The sequence below is a fragment of the Microtus pennsylvanicus genome, chromosome 19, assembly GCF_037038515.1.
Source record: "Microtus pennsylvanicus isolate mMicPen1 chromosome 19, mMicPen1.hap1, whole genome shotgun sequence".
Taxonomy (NCBI): domain Eukaryota; kingdom Metazoa; phylum Chordata; class Mammalia; order Rodentia; family Cricetidae; genus Microtus; species Microtus pennsylvanicus.
This window is the reverse complement of record NC_134597.1, coordinates 32,852,647-32,878,539: the sequence shown is the minus strand read 5'-3', so window position 1 is coordinate 32,878,539 and position 25,893 is coordinate 32,852,647. Positions and strand designations below refer to the sequence as shown.

The following is a 25,893-nucleotide window of genomic DNA, read 5'->3' as shown; positions in this document are numbered from 1 at the left end:
CAGGGGGAGGGCCGCGGGTGGCCAGCGGAGCCCGCAGTTCCCCAGGCCCGAGCGCTCACAGACAGCGGCGACGCGGCGCGGGGACGGAGCGGAGCGCTCGGGCTCGACAGCCTCCCTCCCCTCCCCTCCCTTCGCTGTCCTCACCCTCTCAGCCGGACCGGAACTATGTGATCCCGGAAGTTCCGGGGCCATTGCTGTGTGGGATAAACAGTAATGGCGGAGGCTGCGGCTCCCGGAACAACAGCCACAACATCAGGAGCAGGAGCGGCAGCGGCGGCGGTGGCAGCGGCTTCCCTCACCCCTATCCCCACAGTCGCTGCCCTGTCCCCGGGGGCGGGCGGAGGGGGCGGCGGCAGCGACGGCAGCGGCGGCGGCTGGACGAAACAGGTCACCTGCAGGTAGGACGTTGCGTGGCGCGGCGGAGGGCGGGGGCTGCGGGGCCGAGCAGGAGGCGGAGGCGGGCGTCGCGGGGTCCCCTGCAGCGGCCGCCCGGCCGCAGAGCATCGCTGCGTCAACCCCCGCGGAGGTCGTCGGCGGGATCGCTGCGGGGCTCGGACTGCGGGCTCGGACTGCGGGGCGGTCCCGCCGCCACCCCTTCTCCAGCGGCGCTCCGGTGCGTGCGGTGAGGACCCGCGTCCCCCTCCCCGGGATGCGGCGCGAGCTCGCCGCTGCGAGTCGGGCTCCAACGATCCTCCGGGCGCCCTGAGCTCCTCCGAGGGTCCCGGCGAGCTCGGCCGGCCCCGGGGCCTCCGCGTCCGGCCATCCGTTTGTAACGTCTTTTCTGCTCTCGGCGCCGCGCACCCCCGCCCCGCCGGGAGCAGCCGCTTTTGTATTCCTTTGTATGTAGTCGGTGGCTGGCGGTTCCGAGCTTTGTCTCCGAACCGAGTGTTCGGAGCCGGCGTTAGCCTCCTCCACCCTTGATTTTATGAACTGCCATTATTGTTACTGTCCCTTTGAGAGGCGATCCTCTTTGCGAGAAAAGAGATCCTAGGAGAGAGGGTTGGTTCTGGTTTGGTAAGCGAAACGAAATTATTCGAAAAATGAATGATCAGGTGGTGGCTATACAGCACGCATGAAATTTTTTTTCCCTGCTATAAATTTTGAAGGGTATTTGTTGTATTAATGATTTGGGGGAGGGTGTTTTATTGAGACAGACACCCTTGCTGTGTTGCCCAGGTTGACCTATATATAGTCCTGACTGCCCTAGAATTTTCGGCAAGCCTTTTTCTTTAGTGCGGGGATTGCAGGCGTATGATACCACACCCGACTATACTGATTTAACCATCAAGAGAGACTGTTAAGCTTTTCTATCGGTTAAAGAAAATCCAAAGGAAAAACCACTTTTTGTCCGACAAGGACATTTTATAGGCAAATGCAAAAGGCTGTTTGATCCTACCGAAGAACTCGTTGTTGGCATTAACAACGAAACTGAAGAATTTCTATCCTCAGGTCTTTTGGTCTTTTTTCTTTTTTGAGGCAAGTTCCAGCTTTGCAGCCCCGGTTGTTCTAGAACTGCACTGTAGATCAGGCTGGCCTCGAACTTCATCTTCCAGCCTCTACCCTCCCAGTGCTGAAATAGCAAGTGTTAATTAACACCCGGGCTTCAATGAAATTTTAAGTACCTTGACTTTTTTTTATCACCTACTATCTTCATCTAGTCTAGTTCTGAATACCCATTGCCAAATAACATTTCATTATCGATTTCTTTATCATTCTGTCAGATGCCTGCTTCTATGCAAAGTTCTGTTTCAACATTTTCCTTTCTTAAGTAATCGGTAGTGAGTGTATGATAATCTGTGGGATACTGTCCCCGGGCCATAGAGCACCTGTGGAGGTCAGAGGGGACAATTTTGATCTCTTTCACTTTCGTGCGGGTTCCAGGAATCAAACTCAGCCTTCGTTTTTATCAGCAAGGACATCTTGCCACAGTCACTTTTTTATTCTTTTGAGGACTGTGTGGGGTGTGTGATGAAGAAGCTTCTGTGGCCCAGAATTACTTGGGACTCCTTGATCTTCTGCATCGATCTCCAGGGCTGAGATTGATTATAAGCTTGTCTTCTCCCCTGCTTTCCTTTTACTTTTCCTTATTTCTTCTTTTCTAGTTCCTTACCAGACATCTTTTAGAGCCTACATTTAGGGTCTTCTAAAATTTGATTTTTTTATTTTTTGAGACAGGGTTTCTCTGTGTAACCTGGCCACCATGGAACATACTGTGTAGACCAGGCTGACTTTAACACAGAGACATAGAGTTTTTTTGGTTTTTCGGTTTTTCAAGGTAGCATTTCTCTGTAGCTTTGGAGCCTTTCTTGGAACTAGCTCTTGTAGACCAGGCTGTCCTCCTCGAACTCACAAAAGATCCCCCCCCCCCAACTCTCTCTGCCTCTGCTGGGATTGAAGGTGTGCGCCACCTTTGCCTGTGTAACAGATTCTAACTGCCTCTGCCTCCCTGGTGCTGAGATTAAAGGCCTATACCATCTTGTCCAGTTTAGGGTCTTATTTAGCACAGGGTGACCTTGAACGCCCTATGCTGCCAGAAATTACCTTGACTTACTTGTTTTGAGGTAGGGCTTCTCTGTCTATCCCTGGCTGTCTTGGAACCAGGCTGGCTTAAAACTCATGTCCCTGCCCGCCATTGCCTCTGGAGTACTGGGATTAAGGGCATGTAGCACCAGGCAATGACCTTGATTTTTTTTCTCTGTAGCTTTGGAGCCTGTCCTGGCACTAGCTCTTGTGGACCAGGCTGGCCTCGAACTCACAGAGATCTGCCTGCCTCTGCCTCCCGAGTGCTGGAATTAAAAAATGACCTTGATTTTAAGTGCTGAATTATAAACTTGGGCCAAGCCCAGCTCCATAAGGCTCATTGAATTAATGGAGTTTTCTAGGTGTTTTGGAACAATTGTTTGTGAACGCTTCTTTTATGTCTAAAAAGAAATTTTCTTTGGAGGTTGGAGAGATGACTCAGCTTCTTTCCCTAGTCTTGCATACAGATGCACAAAACTTTGAGTATCCTGACTTGGGGAGACTAAGACAGAAGAATCTTGAATTCTAGACTAGCCTAGGAAATATGGCAATTCATGTGCCTGCCCTAGGGTACATAGGACAGCTCAGTCTCAAAAAATTATAGGTGTTTTTGTTTTTCCAAGATGGTTTCTCTGTATCTTTGGCTGTCCTGGAACTCATTCTGGCCTCCCAGCTGAGGTAAATTTTAAGAAAACAGTCTGAACATAAAAAGGATGCAGGCTTAGGATCAGCAAGATGGCTTAGTTTAGGTAAATTAGAAAATGAAACAAACAAGACACAAACTTAGAGTTTCACATGGTGGCCACACCTATAGTAATAAATAGTGTTTGGAAAGTGCAGGTAAAACCAGGAAGTCAGGGTCTCACTACACAGCACTTGGCCTTGAACTCCGAGATCCTCCTGCGTGTGTCTTAGGACTGGTGTCAAAGAAGTGCCCTTCTCCTCAGCCTTTGCTTAGCCTAGTCATCTATAAAATTGTAGAGCCCCGCTGAGCGATGGTGGCACACGCCTTTAATCTCAGCACTCGGGAGGCAGAGGCCTGCGGATCTCTGAGTTCGAGACCAGCCTGGTCTATAAGAGCTAGTTCCAGGACAGGCTCCAAAGCCACAGAGAAACCCTGTCTTGAAAAACAAACAAACAAAAAAATTGTAGAGCCCCTTATGGTGGCACGTAGGGCCCTTGATACTTGCATCTCTTCTCCTCCAGCTAGTTGGTAGTTGGAGGCAGGATGATGTCTTGACCACACCAGCCTAATTAGAAACCACAAGTTATTTGATATACTTTAGGTGTAAATGCTTGACATTGTTTTCTGTTCTAGCTGCCAACAACATGATCTCTTAAAGTCTTCTTTGAACAGAGGAATAACAACTATGAAATCTTTGTTCTAGACTTTGAGCTTTGAGAGAAGCAGAGTTCTGTTATACCTGCAGGACTCTTCCTCAGTGCCCTGCATAACTAGCAAATGCTCCAGTTGATGTTGATACAACTCTTTTATAGGACTTTAAGAATTTTCTGCCCTCGTTTAAAATGCACTGGGGCTGGAGAGATGGTGCTGCCCGACCAGAGGATCCAGGTCTGATTTCCAGCCCCCACAAGGTGGCTAACAACTGACTATAGCTCCAGTTTCAGAGAATCTTTTGGCCTCTGTTGGTACTGCTAGCATACAATGCAGATACAGATATACATGCAGGCAAAACACCCACACACAAAATAAAAATAAAATCTTAAAATTGTAGAAAGTGTTTACATACACACGTTCATGCATCCATTCTGAATTTTTTAAAGTATACTTGTAAGTTACTAAAGGGAGAGAGGACCTATTAGATAGAATGTTTTTCTTTCTAGGACTACCTTATTCAGACTTTCAGCAAATGTGAGTTCACTGCAGACGTGTTCCTTATAATATTTTTCAGAGTGCTTGGTAGCTACACCTGCTCCTGAGAGAAGGCGCAGCCCGGAGGGAGGTACTAGTGCCCTGAGGTTTCAGGTTCCCCTTGCACTGGATTACCGGCCCTTAGGAGTTAGTTGCCTTGGGTGGGTGCTAGCCTTTGTGCTCCTACCTGCTGAGCTGGCTCTGCACCACCCCTCAAAGGTGTTTTGTTTCTTTTTATATACAGTGTTCTGTCTGTGTGTATGCCTGCAGACCAGAAGAGGGCATCAGGCCCCATTACAGATGGTTATGAGCCACCATATGGTTGTTGGGAATTGAACTCAGAACCTTTGAAGAGCAGGCAACGCTCTTAACCTCTGAGCCCCTCAAGCCCCTCAAGGGTGTTTTCTAAGCCTCGGGCATATCCCTCTTTAAAGTTACTTGCTTAGATAATGTTGTTTTTCTAAGATTTATTTTATAGTGATATTTTAGTAAATAAGGCTTGCCTAAAGATCAGAAGGGCAGAACTAAGCGATTAGAGGTCAGGCAGTGGTGGCCTACACCTTTAATCCCAGGATTTGGGAGACAAAGCAGATCTGAGTTCTGGGCCACCCTAGGCTACCCAATAGCAATGCAGAAATCAATCCAGGTGGTGGTGGCCTACACCTTTAATTCCCCATACTAGGAAGTCAACACGCCTTTCATCTCAGCACTAGAGGGAATATAAACCAGGAGAGAGGCAGACTCTGCTTAGTCTGCTGTTGTCCAGCCTTGGTAGAGGTAAGACTTCTTTAGTGGCTTGGCTGCTTTGCTTTTCTGGTTTTCGGGTTGAACCCCAATATCTGCCTCTGGGTTTTTATTGTTTGTGCTACATTATTTATCTATGTATATGGTTGTTTATCTGCATGTCTGTCTGCATCCCATTGGACTGCAGTTATAGACTGATCTACCGTGTGAGTACTAAGAGATGAACTAGGGACCACTGGAAGAGCAGCCAGTGCTTTTTAACCTCTCTAGCCCCTATTTTTTAGTTTTGAAAAGATAATTTACTTTTTAATGTGAATGAGTGTTTCTCTGAATGTATTGCATGCATGCCTGGTAGCCACTGAGGCCAGAAGAAGGCTTCAGGTCCACTGGAACTGGAGTTACAGTTGTTTGTGAGCCATGATGGGTGTTGGCAGTCAAACCTGGGTCCTCTGTGAAAGCAGCAAGTGGTACTCCTAACTACTGAGCCAGCTCTTCCAGCCGGGGATGCTCTCCTTGTTCTCAGGCAGGGATCCTACTGTGTAGCTCGGACTGACCAGGAACGAGCCCCTAATTCACAGATCTGCCTGCCTCCTGTAGACCCCCTCAGCGAGCTCCGTCCTCATTTTTTTTTTTTTTTTTTTTTTTTTTTGTTTTTCGAGACAGGGTTTCTCTGTGGTTTTGGAGCCTGTCCTGGAACTAGCTCTTGTAGACCAGGCTGGTCTCGAACTCACAGAGATCCGCCTGCCTCTGCCTCCCAAGTGCTGGGATTAAAGGCGTGCGCCACCACCGCCCGGCCTCCGTCCTCATTTTTGATTGATCAGTCTTCTCATTAGCTACTGTTAATGCTTCCGAAAGAGTTGTGTTTTGTTTGTGCTGCCTAAGAAACAAGTCTGCTGAGAAACAGTTACACTGCCACCTACAGGCTGGCTTTCCCCTCATTAGAGAGGTGTTGTGAAGACAGTCCTGGACCAGAACTTCCTCTATAGACCAGGATGGCCTTGAACCACAGAGGTCTGCCTGCCTGCCCCTCCGAGTGCTGGGATTAAAGGCATGGGTCACCACACCACCTGGCGTATTTACTGGCTTTTTGAGACAGAATCTCACCATGTAGCCTTGGCTGACCAGGAAGTCAATGTGTAGACCAGAATGGCAAGATTTATTTCTATTTTGTGTGAGTGTGTGTGTCCACCTGTCCGTGTGAATATGGTTACCCACGGCGCCCAGAGACACCAGTCCCCTTGGAGCTGGAGGTCACAGGCAGCTATGCAGCACCCAAGGTGGGTATTGCTAATCAAAGTCAAGTCTTCTTTTTCTTTTGGTTTTTCGAGACAGGGTTGTTCTTGTTGACCAGGCTGGCCTCAAACTCATAGAGATTTGCCTGTTTCTGCCTCCCGGGTGCTGGGATTAAAGGCGCGCACCACCACCACCGCTCTGCTCGGTACTCATTTTTAACCACAGCCATCTATGCTGTGAATTACTTTGTGTTTAGCCGGAATGTATGTCTGTGCCACGTATGCCCAGTGCCTGGGGAAACCGGAAGAGGTCAGAACAGTTGTGAGGCCCCATGTAGGAGCTTGAAATCAAACCTGTGTCCTGGGAAGAGGAGCCACCGTTGTAACTACTGAGCCATCACACTGGCTCCCAAACTGTAGCTTTTTTGTTTTTGTTTTGTTTGTTTGTTTTTTCGAGACAGGGTTTCTCTGTAGCTTTGGAGCCTGTCCTGGCACTCGCTCTGTAGACCAGGCTGGCCTCAAACTCACAGAGATCCGCCTGCCCCTGTCTCCCAAGTCCTGGGATTAAAGGCGTGCACCACCACCGCCCGGCTCAAACTGTAGTTTTTAACCTAGATGCTTCTGTATCAGAATGCTTCTACAATAATGAATATTCTGGCAGTTGAAATAACACAAAAATTTTAAGGTTTCTTTCCTCCAAATTATCTATCTTTATTATTGAGGCAAAGTCTAGCTGGCCTCAGATCCTCCTGTCTCAATCTCCCAAGTCCTGGGATTCTAGTCATTTGGTTTTAGTTTTAGGATTTATTTCAATTGTCAGTTTGTGGGTATGTGCACATGTATGTGGGTACCTGTAGGGAGTAGAGGCCTCAGGTCTCTGGAGTTGGGTCTGACTTGGGTGCTAGGAACTGAACTTAGGTTTTCTGCAAGTGTAGTATGTGCTCAGCCATCTCCAACCCTTTATTTTCCCTTCTAAAATAAAGAGGTACATGTAGACTTGAGGTTTTTGTAGGTTTTTGTTTTTAAACATAGTCTCATGTAGCCCAGCCCTGCCGTACACTCTAGGTACCTAAGGATGACTTTGAATTTCTGCCTCCACCTACCTTAGTGCTGATGGAATTGCACAGTGTACTCTAGCAGTGGGACTCATACTAGACCTTGAACCCAGAACTTTGTGCATGCTAGGTAAACATTCTGCTGGCTGGGGTTTATCCACAGGCTTTTTTTAAATGCTTCATTTGTATGTGTTTTGCGTGCGTGTGTGTGTGTGTGTGTGTGTGTGTGTGTGTGTGTGTGTGTGTGTGAGAATGTCAGGGCAAGTCATAAGAGTCAAGTTCCCCTATGTCCATCCCTTGTATCAAACTGAGGCTATCAGTCTTAGCACCAAGTTATCTTTTCCACCCTGTTCTAGTTTTTGAGACAGTATGTGAATGCCTGCGTCCATCTCCCCAGTGCTGGGATTGTAGGCCTATACCACCACCACACTGACAAGCACTTCCATCTTTTGTTTTGGGGAGAAATTCTTGGAAGTGCATTGCCTTTTTGTTGCCTATTGTCTGTTACATGTTGCACCATCTCATAATGTCTCAGATTTACAAAGAATGGATTTCACAGAATGTTAGTGTCAGGAAAGGCATGTAATCACATAAAACTAAACACTTAAGTGAGCTGTGACTCAGCCATGTTTTCTTTAGCCTCATGGGATTGCAAATATATGCCATCACTTCCAGCTGTGTCTCTAACATCATTTTAGATACTTTTTTTAAAATTTATTTATTTATTATGTGTACAACATTCTGCTTCCCACACCAGAAGAGGGCGCCAGATCTCATTACAGATGGTTGTGAGCCATCATGTGGTTGCTGGGAATTGAACTCAGGACCTCTGGAAGAGCAGTCAGTGCTCTTAACCTCTGAGCCATCTCTCCAGCCCCCATTTTAGATACTTTTAATAAAAGATTTTTAAAACGTTCTACAGAGTTCAGGCCTTAAGCTTTCAGAAGATTGCACTGTAGTTGCCCAAGTTGATACCTGAGTTAGGGTAGGTTAGACCCGATATAGTTGAAATGAGGCTAGTTATATGTGTAATTCTACTTCCTGCTGAGTTCTTATTTGTTTTGTTTTTTGAGACAGGGTTTCTCTGTCCCTGGCTGTCCTGGAACTCTCTGTAGACCAGACTGGCCTCGAACTCACAGAGATCTGCCTGCCTCTGCCTCCTTCTCCCAGGTGCTGGGATTAAAGACATGCCACCATGTGCGGCCCTACTGAGTTCTTGTGCTTTATTATATTATAGCCTGCAATTCTAGGGTGTAGGATCTTGGTAATTGAAACAATTTCCAACAAGATATGGGATTCTTTTTCTTCTGTTGTCTCTGCATTTGCAGGTAACGTGTATAGACTCAGACTCATTTGAATCCCAGACAGCTTTTTCTTTGTTTTATTTTGTTGTGGGGTCACATGTAAGCTCACACTCTTCCACTGTGCTACATTCAGCTCTGCTGTAAGCCATTCAATATAGCCGTCAGTTCAGTGGGATGTGGAGTCTGTGGAACTGTCTCTTCATATAGCTATGGCTCAAGGGTTTGGAAGAGTGCTCTGTGAGACAGACCAACCACATTTACACCCAAGAAATAGTTATCTTCCTTTGGCATGCCAAAAAGTAACCTTCATTGTCCTGCTCGGAGATCAAGGGAATAGACAAATGGACTCTGGCAGAATTAATGTGCGGATGGAAGGAGGGCTCTCCAAATAACCCTTTCCACCCCTTCATCTCCAGTGCAATTTAGAATTGGACTAGGGGGCTGGAAAGACTCAGAGATTCTTCCAGAGATCCTGAATTCAATTCCCAGGATCCACGTGGTGACTCACAGCCATCTGTAATGAGACCTGGTGCCCTCTTCTGGCCTGCAGGCAGACATGCAGACAGAACACTGTACATAAGAAAAAAAATCTTTTTAAAAAGAGCCAGAGCCGGGAGGTGGTGGCTTATGCCTTTAATCCCAGCCCTTGGGCGGCAGAGGCAGGTGGATATCTGAGTTCAATGCCAGCCTGGTCTACAAGAGCTAGTTCCGGGACAGGCTCCAAAGCTACAGAGAAACCCTGTCTTGAAGAACAGAAGAACAGAACAGAATGAATGAATGAGTGAACGAATGGAACAGAGAGAGAGAGAGAGAGAGAGAGAGAGAGAGAGAAAGAAAGAAAGGAAGGAAGGATTGTACTAGGAACCGGGAAGGGCTGGTAGGGTCTCAGTTCACACATGTAGCAAATGCTCAGGTGATGGTGCTGCTGTTGCTGTTGTTGAGAAACTGCCTGCCTAGAATCCCTTAAATTTGCTGGCCTATTTGCTTGTTTTTCACATGTGGCTTCTAAAGAATTAAAATTGTTGCCTTGACAAAAGTAAAATATAAGCTGTTGCAGCCTGACACTTTCTAGTCTCTGTGGTTCCTTCTCTTTGATGTGCTTTGCAGATCATTGTGGTTAGGAGCTGAAGCTAGTGGGCACTGCGAAATCGAGGACAGTGGTCAGACTTGACCTTCAGTGAAGAAGATAAATGTTTAAAATCTTCAATTTGGGGAGCTGGGAAGACAGTTCAGTGATAGTGTTTGTGTGTTTGAGACCCTAGTTCACTCCCCCCTACCCTCCCCAAAAGAAACCCTGTATAAACATCCAACTTTTATGGTGAACCCAAATGGGTATTCCTGGCCACCCGGCCTAGACTGACCTCATGTGTTAGCTGAATAGTTGTGAGCATGCCGGGAGAATGTGGTAATGGATTCTTTTGAGAGTTGGCTTTAGTCTTCTAATCTAGTTTTCTGGTTCTTTGTCTTACAGATATTTTATGCATGGGGTTTGTAAGGAAGGAGATAACTGTCGATACTCGCATGACCTTTCCGACAGCCCATACGGTGCAGTGTGCAAGTATTTTCAAAGAGGGTGCTGTGTGTACGGAGACCGCTGCAGGTAAGGCTTCTGTTCAAGGGTGGGCTGAGGAAGAAATGAAACTAAAATACATAATCCTAGTAGCTTTGTATATATAATTCTAGTAGCATTATACAGAGCACTCTTTTTTTTAAAAATATTTATTTATTTATTTATTTATTTATTTATTTATTATGTATACAATATTCTGTCTGTGTGTATGCCTGCAGGCTAGAAGAGGGCACCAGACCTCATTACAGATGGTTGTGAGCCACCATGTGGTTGCTGGGAATTGAACTCAGGACCTTTGGAAGAGCAGGCAAAGCTCTTAACCTCTGAGCCATCTCTCCAGCCCCCAGAGCACTCTTAAAAATGCTTATGCTTTGAAAAGTCCTTATTGGATCAGCTGTGGTGGCACATGCCTATAAACCTTGCTACTGGAGTTGGAGAAAAGCAAGTTTGAGGCTAGCTAGGGCTGCAGAGTCCAACCTTGACTCTGAAGGGAAAATGGACTGAGGTCATAGTTAGTGGTAGTGTGACAAAGATCTTGTTCAGGCCCTGGGTACTGCTGAAGAAGACCAATAACATTCCTAGGAATGTTAGCACACCAACAGAAGTCAATCTAGGAACTGCATCACATGTTAAAGTATGTTTGGAATACGGTGGTTGTTAAGTTTAATTGATGCTCATGGAGCAAAGTCTCCAAACTTAATCTCTTAAGTGTGGCAAAGGTGAATTTGTATGTGTTGGTCTATGCCTATTAATCCCAAGACATAGGAAACTAAGACAGGATTCTCATGGCCAGGTTGGACTGGAGTGCAAAAAACTCTCAAAACCAAAGAAACCAAAAATTAAAGCACAGGCATTGGATGTCTTGAGTTTGAGGCCAGCCTGGTTTACATAGTAAGTTTCTAGGCCAACCAGAACTGCATGGTGAGACCCTGTCACAAAAACTAGGAGGAAAACAGACAAAGGTTGGTGTGAGGTTTGTACTACCGGGGCTAGTTCGTTTAGTTGTCCTCTCCTAGTGTGGATCATGAATGAGATGGGTCTGGGCGTTTGGAGGACTGCACTAGTCCCTTTCACACCCTTTGAAGTTCTGGGGATAAAGCCCAGGGCCTCATTATTCACAGCCAACCGTTGGTCTAAAACTATTGAACAGCCTAAGCTCAGGAAACAACATAAGCTTAGGGAGGAGCGCTCCAGGCAGTGCTTTCCCGGAATACCTCTAAAGTATTTGCACACCAACAGGGATTCGGCACTAAGCAATCTCTGCCATTAGGCATGGTATCGCTGTCATAAGCCTGGCACCTGATCTGTTACCATAGTGGGTTCTGTGCAGAAACTGAATAAAGCAGATCTTCCTAGGTTAGAAGGCATCACGTGTATTATTTGTCTCCTGCTGTTAAGTTAATAACTCAATGGTAGCAAGTTAATACATTTGTTGTCATCTCTGGAGGCCTGCGATCAGAATTGTTCTAGTTTAGAGACTTTAAGGGATGGCAGGGTTTTGGCCAGGGTGACTGACAGTCATCTACTGGCTTGACAGATGGGGAATCACTTGTGATGTAGCTGCTGGCAGAGACATTGATTGACTCCTTGCTAGTTGACCTTTCCCAATGGCTGCTGTCATGTCCTTGTATTGCTTTCTCCAGTGCTAGCAGTCAAAGAGGGCTCAGCAAATGACCTAGTCTCAGGAGTCTCTCTCTCTCTCTCTCTCTCTCTCTCTCTCTCTCTCTCTCTCTCTCTCTCTCACACACACACACACACACACACACACACACACACACACGCTGTCACTTTCACACAAGTCTGGACAAAGTCTCTAAGTCCAGCCACATGAAGGGAAGAGGTATTGGACTTTACTGTTGGAGAAGAGTCTTGAATATGCTTGAAAAACAACATACTAGGTCAGGCTTAGAGCCACTGCCACATACAGATGGATGGATGGATGGATGGATGGATAGATGGATGGATAGATGGATAGAAAGATAGTGTGGTGAGTCTGTCGGTCTATGTAATACCAGTATCACAGCCACATATAGATGGATGGACAGAAAGACACATACGCGCACACACTGATAGTCAGCTATTAGGTTCAAATGCTTGGAAGTCAGACTTAGCTGAATTTGTAAGGATTGGTTAAAAAGTAAGCCCCTCCCCACCAACTAACAAAGGGCCAGAAATGGATCCCTTGACATCCGAGTCTAGTGTTTAGTCTCCTATTGCCGTGCTAAAAGGAGGATATGTCAGGATGTCACACCCTGGGTTGAAGGAGCAGTTCTTTTTGTGGGAAAGTTTCTTGAATCTTATAAACAAGGCTCACTGTGGGGAGTTTTGGCCCTCAGTGGCTTGGGGAGGGGAACGGAATATTGAGGATAGCAGAGAGCTGTAGGGAGTAGACCATGGGACAGAATGAGGGAACGGTGTGGCTAAGCTGAAGTACTCTCTACTCACATGGAGATCAGAGGACAACTTAGAAAATCCTCCTTCCATCATGTTGGTTCCAGAAATTGAACTCAGGTCATCAGGCTTAGAGGTAGGTGCCTTTATCCACTGAGTCATCTTGCCAGTCTCATTGAAGTTCTTTATATAAAAGTTATACTATATTGATACAGAATATGGAAGAATCCGCTGTTTTCTCAGCATTTTTTCATCACTTAACACTCTGAAAGAACCAGCAATTTTGTCACATCCTCTTGTAATTTAGTAGCTGTAATAACAGACTCTCCCAGGGGCTCATGATTCTAGCAGATGTGAGGATCTTTATAGGCTGGATTGGCAGACTTTATCTACAGGAGGGAAAGAATGTACAGTGTTTGACTCAAGGTGTGTGGTTTCTCAGGCAAAAACCAGCCATAGATAATATAAACTAATGGATACAGCAGTGTTTCAATTTGCAGTTTTAATTTTATGCAGCTTACACTGTGTTAAGTATTATGTCTTGAGCTGGGCAGAGTGCTGCACACCTTTCATTCCAGCACTCTGGAGGGCGAGACAGGTGAATAGATTGCTTGAATTCTAGGCAAGCCTGATGTACAAAGCAAGTACCAGGACAGCTGGAGCTACACAGAAACACTGTCTTGAAAAACCAGAACAAATGAAAAAAAGGAGAAAGAAAAAGGATAGAAAAGAAAAAATACGTCTTTTAAAACCATTTAAAAATGTCAAAGCCACCAGTCATGGTTTTATACGATGTACATTGTATTGAGTGATGTCTTGAGCTGGGTATACTGGTGTACACCTTTAATCATAGCACTCTGGATTCAGAGGCAGGTGAATAGATCTCTTCAGGTATGAAACCAGTCTGGTCTACACAGTGAGTTCCAGGACATCCAGGACTATATAATGAGATGCCAAAGAAACCAAACCAAAATAAAATACAAAACCACCAGCACTTAGGAGGCAAAGACAAGGTGATCTCTGAATTCCAGGACAGTCAGAGGTATCAAGAGAAACTCTGTCTTGAAAAACCAAAACAGGCCTGGCGGGTGGTGGTGCACACCTTTAATCCCAGCACTTGGGAAGCAGAGGTAGGCGGATCTCTGAGTTTGAGGCCAGCCTGGTCTACAAGAGCTAGATCCGGCACAGGCTCCAAAGCTACAGAGAAACCCTGTCTCACCCCCCCCCCAAAAAAAAAACAATCGTCAAAGCCATTCTTCCTGGTTTTGATTATATTTACTGTCAGTCCGTGTTCTTCAAACATTCCCCGCATGCACTGTACTTTTTACCTTTTTAAAACAAGATTTATTTATTTTTTATTTATGTATACAGTGTTCTGCCAGCATATATGCCTGCAGGCCAGAAGAGGGCACCAGACTCCATTACAGATGGTTGTGAGCCACCATGTGGTTGCTGGGAATTGAACTCAGGACCTTTGAAAGAGCAGGCAATGCTCTTAACCACTGAGCCATCTCTGCAGCCCCCATCTTTTTTTTTTTTTTTAATTTAGTTTATTCTGCTTGTCTGAATATCTTTGCCATTTGTCTGCCTGGTTCCATGGAGCCATCCTACTGGCCTTGGCTTTTCTTTCTTTGCTCTTTGTTTATCCTTCCTGGTATCTACTCAGTTTTTACTTCAGAGCATATTCTATGCAGATCTGTAAGGGAATCAGTATCTCGTTAGTAGATTTGGTAATGTAGGTTTTATGTATTACTTTGGAGACAGTCTTGACTGTCTGGCAGTTTGTTCTGTAGACCAGGTTGTTCAGAGATCTGCCTGCCTTAGCTTCCCTAGTTCTGGGATTACAGGTGTGCACGGACACACTGGGCCTGTCTTACATGCATTCGTAGTCATTCTATTTATTCTTTTTTTTTTTTTAATTTATTGATTGTGTGTACAGCATCTGCCTGCGTCCCTGCAGGCCAGAAGAGGGCACCAGATCTCATTATAGATAGTTGTGAGCCACCATGTGGTTGCTGGGAATTGAACTCAGGACCTTTGGAAGAACAGTCAGTGCTCTTAACCTCTGAGCCATCTCTCAGCCCCATTCTATTTATTCTTTTTTTTTTTTTTTTTTAGTTTTTCGAGACAGGGTTTCTCTGTGGCTTTGGAGCCTGTCCTGGGACTAGCTCTGTAGACCAGGCTAGTCTCGAACTCACAGAGATCCGCCTGCCTCTGCCTCCTGAGTGCTGGGATTAAAGGCGTGCGCCACCACCGCCCGGCTCTATTTATTCTTGAATATAATCTCATAACAAAGGCTTTTGGGTTTGCTTATTTGGATTTTCTCTTTGGGTTTGTTTGTTTTTTTCGAGACAGGGTTTTTCTGTAACAGTCCTAGCTGTCCTGGAACTAGCTCTGTAGACCAGGCTGGCCTCAAACTCACAGAGATCTGCCTGCCTCTGCCTCCTGAGTGCTGGAATTAAAGGTATGTGCCATCACCGCCCGGATTTCTCCATTTTTTTGAGACCTCCAAAGTGGTGGCAGAGGCACTTGCTTGATACCCTGCTTAACTGGTATCCATGTCAACAGTCTCCTTTCGTAAAGAGACCTTACATCATTTGTACTGATTTTACAGTAAATTACACAAGTTCCTAGTACTTGGTAGATTTACTACCAGGTAGTGAGGAAAAAATGTCAATTGCTTGAACATGTTTGTTTAACTTTCTTTTAGTGTGTTTTTTTTTAAGGGGGGGTAGGAGGTAGAACTCAATTCGTAGTCTAAATTGGCTTCAAATCCTCCTTCCTTAGCTGATCAAGTTCTAGGATTATGCAGAGGTACCCCTTATTAAATTTTGTTTTGAGGGGCTGAAGAGATGGCTCAGTGGTTATAAGCACTGGCTGCTCTTCCGGAGATCCCGGGTTCAATTCCCAGCACCCACATGAGAGCTCACAACCATCTGTAATTCCAGTCCTAGAGGATCTGACCCCTCATACAGACAGATGCAGCAAAACACCACACATAAAATAGAAAATAAGTCATTTATAAAAATTTTGTTGAGGCAGTGTCTCTGCAAGTTTCCTAGGTTGGTCTCAAACATGGAATCCTCCTGCCTCAGTCTTCCAGATAGCTGACCCTCTGGTTGTACTTGACCTTGTAAAGTTTGCTAAAGTTTGTAAAGCCTTGATCAACAGTATGACATCACAGTGAGGCTTTTGAAACACACCGTCATGGGCTCCCTGTCCAACTGAAGGCACAGCCCAGTACTTGCTCAGGTACACGAGATGGGTTCAATCCACAGCACTACAGGGTTGAAAATCAGGCCAGATATGTTGATATGCCTGTAGTCCCAGCATTTGAGAGGCTATGGCAGAAGGGTCTGTGCATTTGAAGCCAACATGAGCTAAATAATGATCATGAGGCTAGCCTGAGTTACATAGCCAAACCCTCTCTGAAAGTTACCTGGGACTGGAAAGATGCTCAGCAGTTAAGAACACTGACTCTTGGAGAGAACCTGAGTTTGGATCCCAGCACTCTCATTGGGCAGTGCACAACTGCCTGTTAACTCTGGCCCTAGGATCTACATGTGTCTTTGAGCCTCTGTGTACACGCACACACATTGGTTCACATGCACACACATGAGTCCATCTTGACAAGCTCTAGCTGCTTCCAGTCATGTTTATGTTCACGCTGACGTTTGAAGAGTCCGGGACTCTAGGTAGACAGTAACTGCTTCCTTTTGTGTGTGTCAGATACGAACACAGCAAGCCACTGAAACAGGAGGAAGTGACTGCAACAGACCCGAGTGCGAGACCATCCCTTGCTGCTTCAAGTCTCTCTTCGGGAGTTGGAGCACTTGCTGAAATGAATCCAGGCGAAGCTGAGTCAAGACACCCAAACTTTGCAGCTGTAGGAGCAGGTTCAGAGGACTGGGTGAATGCCATTGAGTTTGTCCCCGGGCAGCCTTACTGTGGCCGTAGTAAGTATTGTGAGGGCCCTGTAAGATGCGGTCAAAGGGCCAAGTGACAGGCCGCAGCGCCTCGGTTCGTTTACCCTACTGTCAGCCTTTAGAGAGATGAAGTCAAAGAAGTTTTTTGAACTCTAATAAAAATTAATTTATGTTTAAAAACTGAAATGTCTCCAAATGCTGTCCCCCGCCTGCTCCTGGTGGTGCTGAGATCAAAGCCTGGGCTTTGCACACGCTAGACAAATGCTTTACTATTGAGCTAACACTCAGCCCACCACTAGTCCTTTATTTGGTGTGTTTTTTGACATAGGGTCTCTGGTAGTTCAGATTCCTCAGATAGTGAAGGATGACCTTGAACTCCTGATTCTCCTGGTCCATTCTACCCCACTAACCAATACCTACTAATATTAAGAAATTTACATGCAGAACCAGGCTTGGTGCCACACACCTGTAATACCAGCTTTGGAGAGGTTGGGGTGGGAGGATTAAGTTCAAAGCCAGCCTAGGGTTATGCGGGGGGGGGGGGGGGGGGCAGAGAAAATGGAGCTGGAGAGTGGGGGTATATACCTGTAATTCCATCAGTTGATGTTTTGAAATAGGCAGACAGCAAGTTCTAAGCCAGCCTGGACTGTATAACCCTGTCTCAAAAAACTAAGGGGACAGAGAAAACCTGTCTTGAAAAACCAAAATTAGGGCTTGGGGAGAAAGTAGAAATTGAGTAGTCTGACTAGGTTTCACTGCAGTGGTTCTCTGATACCTTACAGCTGTAGTTCTGTTACCTTAGTTCGTATTTGTGCCTTATGTATTTGGACCTTTACTACCATCTTAAACATTTTCAGCTGCCCCTTCCTGCACTGAAGTACCCCTGCAGGGCTCAGTGACCAAGGAAGAGTCAGAGAAGGAGCCAGCTGCGGTGGAGACAAAGAAGCAGCTTTGCCCCTATGCTGCAGTGGGAGAGTGTCGCTATGGGGAAAACTGTGTGTATCTCCACGGAGACTCCTGTGACATGTGTGGCCTACAGGTTCTGCACCCAATGGATGCTGCCCAGAGGTCACAACACATAAAAGTAAGTGATCAAGGAAGCTTCCACTGAGTCTGAGGAATTCTAAGTGTTGATGTACCCGTGTGATCCCGGCATTGTGGAGGCCAAGGGCAAGAGGGTCTGAAGAGAGGGGCTATAGCAATGCCTAAAGAATTCTGTTTCCAGAACCTCTGACTATGGGTTTTTAGAAGGTGTGCGGTTTTTTGTTTGTTTGTTAATTTGGGTTTTTTCAGGACAGGGTTTCTCTAGCTTTGGAGCTTGTCCTGGAATTCGCTCTGTAGCTGGCCTCCTGCCTCTGCCTTCCGAGTGTTGGGATTAAAGGTGTGCGCTGCCACCACCTGGTTTGCTTTGCTTTACTCATCCTTTTTTACTAATAATACTGTTTCTGAGATTTATAATTCTTACAGTTCTTTTGTAATGCATATTTCATTGCTTTTTAATATATTCATAATAATTCTTCAGTCACGACCATAATTCTAAGGTAATTTTCATCCCCAAAGGAACCCTAGACCCCCTGAGTCGTCCGCCTCCGCTCTGTTTTCCTGGCCACAGTGCATCTGCCTTGTTTCTCTGGGTGCTTTGCCAACTCTAGATTATGTAGCGGAATCATTTAGCATATATGACCTTCGGTGACTGCTCCTCGTTTAGCAGGGTATTTCCAAGGTTTTCCCTGTTGGAGTGTGTATCAGTACTTCATTTTGTGGTTGCGTACTGGGTGTGATTTACACATTTGTTTACCTGGTATGTTTCCAGGTGTGTCCATGGAGGCCAGAGGTTAACATTGGGTGTCTTCCTCTCTTGTTCTCTCCATTAATTTTTGAGGCAAGGTCTCTGCCTTAATCTGGAGCTCACCAATTAGATGGATGACCTGTCTATTCATCTCCATGCTTCTGTGCTGGGATTACAAATGCATGTTGCTGTTTCTGGCTTTCACATGCATACCGAGAGTCCAAACCTAGGAGCCTGCGCTTGTATGTACAACGAGCACTCTACTGACTGAGTCGTCCTCCCGACCCCAATCCTGTATTTTTCTATTTAGATGGTTTCATCTTTATACAGATTTCTCTTTTTTTTCTTAAACTTTTTATTAGGTGTGACTGCTATGATATTATGAACAATTCTGTTCTGTGAGCGTGTGTTTTATCTTAGACTTTTACATTAATTACATTAATTAGCATAGTGGAGAGGGTTGCATGCCAGCACACATGTATAGAGGTCGAAGGGCAGCTTGGATGAACTAAGTGGAGCCCAGAGGTTGAATTTATCCAGTCAGGCCTGGCAGTAGGCGCAGTTCTACTAAGCTGTATATCAGGCCGACCCTGCTGTGGTTATCCTTTGGAAGTAGTCACTGGGTCAGCTGACAGTTCTGCTTAGCACTTTGAGTACCTGGCTGGCTTTGATTTGTCATTTTATGTGTATGGGTGTTGAGTGTGTGTGTTTGTCTGTCGGTTCACCACATGCACAGTGTTAACAGAAGCCAGAAGAAGGTGTCAGATCCCCTGGAACGAGCTATGGAGCTGCCTTTGTTTTGAGAACTGAACCAGGTCCTTTGCAGGAGCACTCGGTACTCTTAAATGCCAAGGCGTCTCTCGAGCCCCGCACTCAGCTTTCTTTCTTCGTGTGTGCTCACACATGTCACACCTTCGTAGAAGTCAGAGGACAGTTCCTTTCCCCTCCGTTATGTGTGGGTTGCTAGGCTTGAGTGGCCAGTGCATCATTCATACAGTCTCTGGGGATGGGTGCTGAGAATTCAGCAGTACAATAACAGGTAACCTTGGAAAGAAAGTCCATCAAGCTAGTCTCAAAGCCACAGAATTGGCAGACCACAGAATAATGGTTGCCCACATACGAGTAACTGTTAGGATGGGCTTATGAAGAATAACGAGCACATTCTGATAATAAGGGTAGAGAGGTAGCTTAGCCTTGTTGAGGGTACTTGAGTTAATTCCTGGCACCCGCATCTGGTGACTCACAGCCATCTGAACTGCAGGCCAGGGAGATCCAACTCCTGGCCTCTGGCACCTGTAGTCACTTGCGCACGTGCACACCCACACATGCCCACACCTACATAATTAAAAAAAAACCCTTTATTAAATGATAAGTATTATATTTCTCTGAAAGTACCAGTGATTATCTAATTGCATGTAAATGGGTGAATTGTGTGGTGTGAATATTCTCAGTAAAGTTGTTAGTGTTTTAATTTTTTAGGGACAATGTCTTTTGGTATTGCCCTTAATGACCTGGTTGGAACAACTCATTGCATAGACGAGGTTAGCTGAACCTCACATTTGTGGGATTCTTGCTGCTTCTGCATCCTGAATATTGGGGGCCGCAAGTGCGTGCCACTGAGACCACCCTACTTTACAGGGATAAGGAAATAATGTCCCTGCATAATTGTGACCTAGTACTGTGTGCATCGTCTTTTGTTTTTGTTTCATTTTTTGGTTTTTCAGGACAAGGTTTCTTTGTATAATGGCCTTAGCTGTCCTGTAGACCAGGCTGGCGTCAACTCATAGACACCCACCTGCCTCTGCCTCCCGAGTGCTAGGATTAAAGGCGTGCACCACTACTGGTCATCATTTTGTTCTTGTTTGCTTTTGTTTTTTGATTCAGGGTCCCTCTGCATAGCCCTGACTGTCCTGGAACTTGGAATGTAGACCAGGCTGTTATCCAACTCAGATCTGCCTGCCTTCTGCTCCATGGGTGAAGGGATTACAGGTGTATGCCACCACACCGTGTATCCTTTATTTTTCTTTGGAGACAAGGTCTCATGTAGCATGGGTTTAACCTATAGAACTCTTGCCCTTTCTGCCTTCACCTCCCAAGTGTTTAACAATCTTGACAGATGTGAAATGAAGGTTTTAATCCTAGTTTTTCTGTTTTCCATCCAGAAACTGAAACATCTATGGAATTGGTAGGGAATTGGTAGGGTCTTTGGGGGAGAACTGTGGGTACTGAGCTTTACAGGTCTGGGTAAAGGGAATTGGATAATCTTTTCGGATCTCAGAAGTTGACCCCACAGTGGCTGCCTGGACCTGTGCTTGTTAACAAACAAATCCTTCTTCCAGGTCAGACTAGAGACAGGCAGGGTAGGCGACTTGACTGTGGGGTCTGAGAACTGCAGCAGCCTGACTGTGCCCCTGTCTCTCCCTTCTTGCAGTCTTGCATTGAGGCCCATGAGAAGGACATGGAGCTCTCTTTTGCTGTGCAGCGCAGCAAGGACATGGTATGTGGGATCTGCATGGAGGTGGTCTATGAGAAAGCCAACCCCAGCGAGCGCCGCTTTGGGATCCTGTCCAACTGCAACCATACCTACTGTCTCAAGTGTATCCGCAAATGGAGAAGTGCTAAGCAATTTGAAAGCAAGATCATAAAGTGAGACTCCTCCCCAATCTTCGTTTGTGCTTTCTATTTTCGGGAAGAATTTAGTATCTTGTGCCAACTTCCAACCAGAAGGACCACATTTAAATGCATGTATTTTATTGTGAACCTGGGCGTTCTAATTGGGATTTCTTCTTTGTACTTCAGCTAGCTGCTAGTTTAGTTGTCTGTCTCTTATTTAAATGAGGAAACCCTGTGTATCAGTTAGTAGACTCTTCAGTGTTTTCTGAGGAGATTGTGTTTAATGGATTCGACAGTTAGAGTTCGTGAACAAACGTATCTAGCTCTGAATGTATGTTTCTTGGCCTTTTACATTTTCCACTTCCCTATTCCATTCATTAAGCTAGTCAATAATCCACCATCCTTTAAAAACTGTTCTCATAACTGAACAAAAGCCACACAATCCAAACAGAGCAAAGTTACAAGAAATAAATTTATTTAAATGAAAGAAGGAGTCTGTGTGAAATGTCTTCTTTTTTATTTTTGTTTTTTTCCCCCCTTTGGTTTTTTTTTTTTTTAAAACTTAAGTTTTGTTTTTGTTTTTTGAACTGGCTAGCCATTGAGTTGATTTATGAAGTTTGTCTTTCCTCCAAAGAAAGGGTCAGTTGTGACTTTGTGGAACCCCTTTCTGAAAATGCTCACATTCTTGTCAGTTTCTCTAAGTCTCGGTGACACACCAGGGTGTGTCTTGAAGTGCGGGCCTAGAGAGGGGACTGTGCATTGCAGCCTGTTCATTGTTTCCCAGGTCCTGCCCCGAATGCCGGATCACATCTAACTTTGTCATTCCAAGTGAGTACTGGGTGGAGGAGAAAGAAGAGAAGCAGAAACTCATTCAGAAATACAAGGAGGCCATGAGGTATGAGCAGCCTGGCTCCCTTGGCTAGAGCAGTGCTGTGCTATGTGCTCCTAGCCCCCCCTCCTTTTCTTGACCTCCCAGGCTGCTTTCTTTTGTCACCCATCACTGCTTACCAGTTTGTCTCTTGCTTTTAACCCATCCCTTGGGTGTCTGCCGAGGGACTGTTCCAAGGAAGTCTCCTAGCTGAAGCCTAGCTCATTCCGGGTCTTAAGAGTTACCCGATGAGTTACTGTGTACTGGGATTCCAGAGGGTTTTCACTCGGTGTTAGTGCTGGCAAGCCGTATACGTTTGTTTAAGGAGGGATGTTTCTCGCCAGTGTTTCTAAGAACACATCTTGGGGGGCTCTGCAGTCTTGGTTCTGCCTCAGTGATAAGTCAATGCAGGCCTGAAGTCCACTGTGAATAAGGGTTGCGATATTTTCCTTTCCAGCAACAAGGCATGCAGGTATTTTGATGAAGGACGTGGGAGCTGCCCATTTGGAGGGAACTGTTTTTACAAGCATGCGTACCCTGATGGCCGTAGAGAGGAGCCACAGAGACAGAAAGTGGGAACATCAAGCAGATACCGGGTAACTCTCAACTGTTTTTCTAAACGAGGGGAAATGCCACACTGTCAGTTGAGCCTGCACATACTGGGGTAGGGGAAGAATGACACTCAGGTCTGGGAGGGAGGCCAGAGTGAAAGAGCCGGACCTCAGAAAACCGGGAGGGGTAGGAGAGGAAAGCGCTCAAAGCTCTAAGTCTAACTAGCCAGAGGGAGGCCTTGGTAAGGTGGACCAACAGGAGTCACACGGTTGCCTCATAAGCAACAGGACAGAAGCCACTGCTCGTGCCTCTATCATGGCTTGTTTCTTACAGGCCCAACGAAGGAGCCACTTCTGGGAGCTCATTGAGGAGAGAGAGAACAACCCCTTTGACAACGACGAAGAGGAGGTTGTCACCTTTGAGCTGGGCGAGATGTTGCTTATGCTTTTGGCTGCAGGTGGGGACGACGAGCTGACAGACTCTGAGGACGAGTGGGACTTGTTTCACGATGAGCTGGAGGACTTTTATGACTTGGATCTATAGCAGCTTTGCGTGGCGTGGGAACTGGTCTGCGGAGCCTCAGACAGTAGCTGTCCCCTGTGCTGTGTGGCAGTGCACGTGGCTCTCCTAGGCAGGCCCCTCCAACTCCAGGTGCTGTCGTCATCACTCCCCAGGGCCTGCTCCTCTCCCCTCACCTTCCCCCAAGAGTGTGTTGTTTTCTGTTTCAAAAAGTTACAAAAATAAATCTTCAAGTTAGTTTTTTTGTAACATGACTTTAACTGTCAGACAGTTAGTGTAGGTTTGTTGCGCCATCTGTTTTCAGCCAGGTTGTGTTCACGGATTTGCACACTCGATTTGAGACCCCAAGTTCAAAGGAAGAAGCACTGAGTATGCTTTGGGGGTCCAAGGATAGGGGCAATTGGGAAAAAGGGAACCTGAGACGGCAAGTTGCTCTCTGCGCTAGATTAGGAGGGCTCCTGGAGGTTCCTGTGAGAGCTGCACCTTGGCGGTTTATGTCTGTTCCCTGCCCTGGAATCCCCATCACCCGTGCTTGTCCTGTGGTTTGGGGCTCTTGTTTGATTGCACGCAAGAAATACTACTGAGTAACCAGAACCAGGTGCAAACGTGTTAAGGCTAACGTGAGAAAATGTAAAAACACAAGGATGCAGAGGTGGCAGGTAACTCCCGAGGATCAGTGGACTTGGTGTTGAGCGTGATCAAGCACGTGAGCAGCTCCCCATCTGTGCATAGGTGCAGTGTTCTTAGCCTTAGTGAACGGAGATGGATTAGTGGTTTCAGCCGTGTGTGGCAGGTAGATCGTAAAGGACCAGGAGTGTGTCAGTAGTTGGTGACATTGCAGTGCTAGTGGCTCCGTCTGTGTGCTAGAGACGCGGATCATCTGTAGAGGGTAAGTGACCTGCTTCTCCCCTTAGCAGCACAAGCTGGGTCTTGGACACACCAGTGTATTGAATGTTTTATGGTCTAGCCTTTTCAGTTGAGGCGCTTTTTGGAAAAACCTTTGTCCTCGTTTGAGGGTTCTTTTGTTTGGATCTGTGTTTGTTTTGTGGGTATCTGCCTCGTTTCCATCATTGAAACTAGACAGGTGAATTCCAAAATGAGGTGTTGATGATACTAGAAGAATTCTTTGCTGTAGTAATAACCCCTCTCACTAAAGGAAGAGGAGGGCGTGGCTACCTGCAAGACAAGCAGAAGCTAAGTTGCTAGAATCCCTTGCTGGGATTTCACCTTTGCCTTTTGTTGCTGTTTCCGGAAATAACTTGATGCTCGGATTTGTCCCTCTGCCTTGCTTCCCCGGGACCCACCCGGTCTTTCACTTACGAAAAGCAAGTCATCGTTGCAGAGGTCTCTGTATTTTGCAGATGCCCTTTTGTAAGAAGCACTTTTCCCAAATAAAACAATTAAAAAAAATTGTCTTCTTGCTTTTCTAATGACCTGTTTTCAAAACCACAGAGAACTGTCAACTTTCCAGTCTCAGCCGTCTAGATTGGCTGGGAAAAGTGGGTCTCCTTTTTAAGTCGCCTTGCGCCCGAGAACCTGAAGGCACCTGTGTGCTGGCTGCCATCACCCAGCTGTCTACTCTTGTAGGATCCGCAAAGTCACCATCTCCCTCCTGGTACCATGTGCTTGTAGTGGAGCCTGGGTCGGGCTCCTAAGTAAGACCATCCGGAGGGTTGGGAATTTGAATGGTTCGTTGTTTGGGGTTTTTTTGTTTCTTCAAGGCAGGATTTCTCTGTGTAACAGCTCTGGTTGTCCTGGAACTCACTCTGTAGACCCAATTGACTTCAAACATCAGACATCTGCCTGCCTCTGCCTCCAGAATGCTGGGATCAAAAGCGTGCACCACCACTGCCCGCCGCATGGATGTTTTGCTTGCGTTTCTATCTGTTAGCCATTGCGGGTGCTGGGAATTGCACCCAGGTCCTCTGGAAGAACAGGCAGTGCAAGTAACTGTCAAGCCATCGCTCCAGCCTCACTGTGTCACCTTGACTGCTCAGAACTCCGATGTTTCTGCCTCCAGAGTGCCGAGATTCAAGGCACGTGCCACCATTCCCAGTTTGTCATAACAGTGTCTCATGGATCCCAGTGTTGTCAAGGGTGGCTTTGAACTAAATCCTGGTCCTCTTCTCTGTGCACCCAAGTACAACTCTACACAGTTATGCAGGATTTGACTGAACCCACGGCTGTGAGGCAAGGCCTCCTTGTCCCGGAGGTGATACTCCTTCAACTCTTAAGTGTCCCAACCAAATTTTCTTTTAATTTTTAGATGTATTTATTGTATTGTGAAGGTTTGGCTTGAATATCCATATATATGTCTGGTAGCTGCAGAGGTCAGAAGATGGTGGGGGTATTGGATCCCCTGGAAATGGAGTTGAAGGTGGGTTGCTGGGACTTGAACCCAGTACTCTGCAAGAAAATAACAGCCATGGGACACCTCATTTTGTTTGAGAACGGATCTCACTGGAGCTCACGTAGGCTGGATTACCCTTGGCAAAGAGTACTGCCTAGCTCTGTCTCGCAAGTAAAGGTGTGTGCCACCATGGCTAATTGTTATTTAAAATGGAGGTGCTAGGAATCGAACCTGGGTACATGGAAGAGCAGCCTAGTGCTTTTACCCACTGAGCCATCTCTCCAGCTCCATTGTACCTCAACATTATTTTCCAGCACACAGCCAATGTCTCTAGCCCACCTTCACATACCCCATTTTTTTTAAAGGCTAAAGTTCAGGGATGGAGAAATGCCTCAGTGGTTAGCACGTTATTCCCTTTGGTTCCCAGCTCCCATGGTGGGCAGGTCATAAGTGCCTGTACTTGCAGCTCCAGGGGATCCAGGGCTATGGACAGCTGTACTCAGTGTACACTAACCCACATACAGATACAAACGCATAAGTAAAATCATGAGGGGGGCTGGAGGTCTTGAGTTCAATTCCCAGCCCCC

General features: G+C 46.2%; 1 protein-coding gene across 4 annotated transcripts; it reads left to right on the top strand.

Moving 5' to 3' along the window:
* The first annotated feature begins 53 nt into the window (after positions 1–53).
* Mkrn1 (makorin ring finger protein 1) lies at positions 54–23,210 on the top strand. Of its 4 annotated transcripts, none has more exons than XM_075953372.1 (8): positions 54–398; positions 10,200–10,328; positions 16,419–16,645; positions 17,473–17,699; positions 20,836–21,050; positions 21,802–21,912; positions 22,343–22,481; positions 22,771–23,210. In XM_075953372.1, the coding sequence occupies exons 1-8, from the start codon at positions 214–216 to the stop codon at positions 22,978–22,980; spliced, it is 1,443 nt and encodes a 480-aa protein (XP_075809487.1). In that variant the 5' UTR covers positions 54–213; the 3' UTR covers positions 22,981–23,210. The 4 variants fall into 4 exon arrangements, with proteins under 4 accessions (XP_075809487.1, XP_075809490.1, XP_075809489.1 ...); XM_075953375.1 differs by having other exon boundaries at positions 60–398; positions 21,802–21,845; XM_075953374.1 differs by lacking the exon at positions 54–398 and adding an exon at positions 453–613.
* Positions 23,211–25,893: the final 2,683 nt, after the last annotated feature.

What these genes read in the sequence shown, in the direction of transcription:
- Mkrn1 (XM_075953372.1), top strand. Translation starts at nt 214, where the DNA reads ATGGCGGAGGCTGCGGCTCCCGGAACAACAGCCACAACATCAGGAGCA. An exon ending in TTTGAAAGCAAGATCATAAA is followed by an intron (nt 21,051 to 21,801) that starts GTGAGACTCCTC and finishes ATTGTTTCCCAG; the next exon opens with GTCCTGCCCCGAATGCCGGA. An exon ending in GAACATCAAGCAGATACCGG is followed by an intron (nt 22,482 to 22,770) that starts GTAACTCTCAAC and finishes TGTTTCTTACAG; the next exon opens with GCCCAACGAAGGAGCCACTT.